This window comes from Nicotiana sylvestris, chromosome 6, assembly GCF_000393655.2.
Source record: "Nicotiana sylvestris chromosome 6, ASM39365v2, whole genome shotgun sequence".
Classification (NCBI taxonomy): Eukaryota; Viridiplantae; Streptophyta; class Magnoliopsida; order Solanales; family Solanaceae; genus Nicotiana; species Nicotiana sylvestris.
The window spans coordinates 76,931,260-76,934,035 of NC_091062.1; the positions used below are offsets into that span (position 1 = coordinate 76,931,260).

The 2,776-nt window shown below is 40.8% G+C and overlaps 1 protein-coding gene across 1 annotated transcript; it reads left to right on the forward strand.

The window, feature by feature from the left end:
* The first annotated feature begins 321 nt into the window (after positions 1-321).
* LOC138870801 (uncharacterized) lies at positions 322-1,274 on the forward strand. Its single transcript, XM_070148641.1, has 2 exons — positions 322-744; positions 1,242-1,274. Exons 1-2 carry the CDS (start codon positions 322-324, stop codon positions 1,272-1,274), a joined length of 456 nt encoding a protein of 151 aa, XP_070004742.1.
* The last annotated feature ends 1,502 nt before the right edge of the window (positions 1,275-2,776 follow it).

The following is a 2,776-nucleotide window of genomic DNA, read 5'->3' on the forward strand; positions in this document are numbered from 1 at the left end:
TATGTGACCAGGACCACGCTGAAAGCCCAGGCTTTGGCCGATCATTTGGCTGAGAACCCAGTGGATAAAGAATACGAGCCTTTGAAAACTTACTTCCCTGATGAAGAGGTAATGCATATTGATGAGTTGGAACAAGTTGGAGAGACGGGTTGGAAACTTTTCTTTGATGGAGCTACTAACATGAAAGGCGTTGGGATAGGAGCTGTATTGATTTCTGGAACAGGACATCACTACCCTGTTACGACTCAGCTTTGTTTCTACTGTACTAACAACATGGCTGAATATGAGGCATGTATTTTAGGTTTGAGGTTAGCTGCAGACATGGGTGTCCATGAAGTTTTGGTCTTGGGGGACTCAGACCTTCTAGTGTACCAGATTCAAGGGGAATGGGAAACACGAGATTTGAAACTCATACTGTACCGGCAATGTTTGTATGATCTTTGTCAGCGTTTTCAATCAGTAGAGTTCCGGCATATTCCAAGGATCCATAACGAAGTTGCTGATGCTTTGGCTACCTTGGCGTCAATGCTACATCATCCGGATAAGGCTTATGTTTACCCGTTACATATTGAGGTCCATGATCAGCATGCTTACTGTAATGTGGTAGAAGAAGAACTTGATGGTGAGCCCTGGTTTCATGATATCAAGGAATATATCAGGATGGGGGTGTATCCGGTACAAGCCATAGGTGATCAAAAGAGAGCAATTCAGCGGTTAGCGAGCGGATTTTTCTTCAGCGGATGGGTTTTGTACAAAAGGACTCCGGATCATGGATTGTTGAGATGCGTAGATGCTATACAAACCACAACTATCATGACCGAAGTACATTCTGGAGTCTGTGGACCACACATGAGTGGGTATGTGCTGGCAAAGAAAATTCTTCGAGCAGGTTATTATTGGCTCACTATGGAGCGAGATTGTATCAGTTTTGTGCGCAAGTGTCATCAATGTCAGGTGCACGGAGATTTGATTCATTCTCTACCATCTGAATTACACACAATGTCTGCACCATGGCCTTTTGTTGCATGGGGCATGGATGTCATTGGACCAATCGAGCCAGCAGCATCCAATGGGCACAGGTTGATTCTAGTGGCCATTGATTATTTCACCAAGTGGGTCGAAGCTAAAACTTTCAAGTCTATGACCAAGAAAGCGGTGGTCGATTTTGTGCACTCAAATATCATCTGTTGGTTCGGGATCCTGAAGGTAATCATTACAAATAATGGTGCTAATCTCAATAGTCATCTGATGAAAGAGGTATGTCATCAGTTTAAGATTACACATCGCAATTCCACCCCATACCGCCCCAAGGCAAATGGAGCAGTCGAGGCAGCTAACAAGAACATAAAGAAGATACTTCAAAAAATGGTGGAGGGTTCTAGACAGTGGCATGAAAAGCTGCCTTTTGCAATGCTGGGTGTCATACCTCCTTTTTCCGCGCCCGAGGGGCGCAAGGGGAGTTTTTCCAATTAAAGGACAATCGAAACGGGATTTATTTATTTATTTCAGAGTCGCCACTTGGGAGATTTAGGGTGTCCCAAGTCACCAATTTTAATCCCGAATCGAGGAAATAATGACTCTATATTATAGTCTGCGTACCAGAAATCCGGATAAGGAATTCTGTTAACCCGGGAGAAGGTGTTAGGCATTCCCGAGTTCCGTGGTTCTAGCACGGTCGCTCAACTGTTATATTTGGCTTATTTATCTGATTTTTAATACAATATGAACTTATGTGCAAATTTATCTTTTAACCGCTTTACTATTATTGTTTTTAAAAGAAATGTGAACATCATTTAAAACACGTCTTTGGACTACGTCACATGAAATGCACCCATAATCCGGAACACATTTTATTTGATGTTTTGGGATCGGATTTGGGTCGCATGAAATGCACACCCGAGCTTAAGAAAGTAAATTATTAAACACGCGCCTAAAGAGACTATCGCGTTATTATTTTGGGAAGGCCACGAAATTCACTAAGCGGCCCTCCTGAATTCTAAGTAATTTAAAACAAGTATTTACTGAGGGCCCCGCAATTTGTATTTTTATTCGGCGAGGCTCATCTCATTCTTATTTTTTTTAAAGGAATTTGCAACGTCATGGAAATGCATCTCGGGCCACGCCACAATCAATGCGCCCGTGACTAGAGACACATTTCGACTCCGTTGAGATTTGGATTTGGGTCACATAAATGTGCACCCGAGTTTAGGGAGATAACATTATTAAAGGCGCGCCTAAAGCAACTAGCGCATTATTATTTTTGGGTAGGGCCGTGAAATTTGCTAAACGACCCATCCCGGAATCTAAGTATTTAATACATATATTTTGTGAGGGCCCCGCAATCTGTACATTTTTTCCGGCGAGGCTCGTCTCATTTTATTTATTTTATTATTATTTTTTATTCATTTTTTTATAATTATTTATTTATTTTTAAAGGATGCCATTTCTACGCCTTTAACAATACTAAAACTTACGGCCTCTGTACAACTAAAATCTCATAACTTGTCAAGATTTAATAAAAGAAGTTAGGCGAATGAGTGTTTCGGGCGTAGTAACAACAGGTACTAATATTAATTTTGTCCAAATAAACTAAGACAATGAAGGGACGAGCGAATCAACGTCAAGCTGTGTCTTAGGACTACTAATACAACTAAATCAAACGACATCAAGTAAACAATAATAACATAACCCGGAAATGAACTAAAATGCATACGGTGAAATATTGGCAGAAAATTATCATATCAATCGATATATTGCAACTTCGAACATTGAACGT

Coding starts and splice junctions, on each gene's coding strand:
- LOC138870801 (XM_070148641.1), top strand. CDS start 322: ATGGGTGTCCATGAAGTTTTGGTCTTGGGGGACTCAGACCTTCTAGTG. Junction 745..1,241: donor GATTTTTCTTCAGCGGATGG/GTTTTGTACAAA, acceptor TAATCTCAATAG/TCATCTGATGAAAGAGGTAT.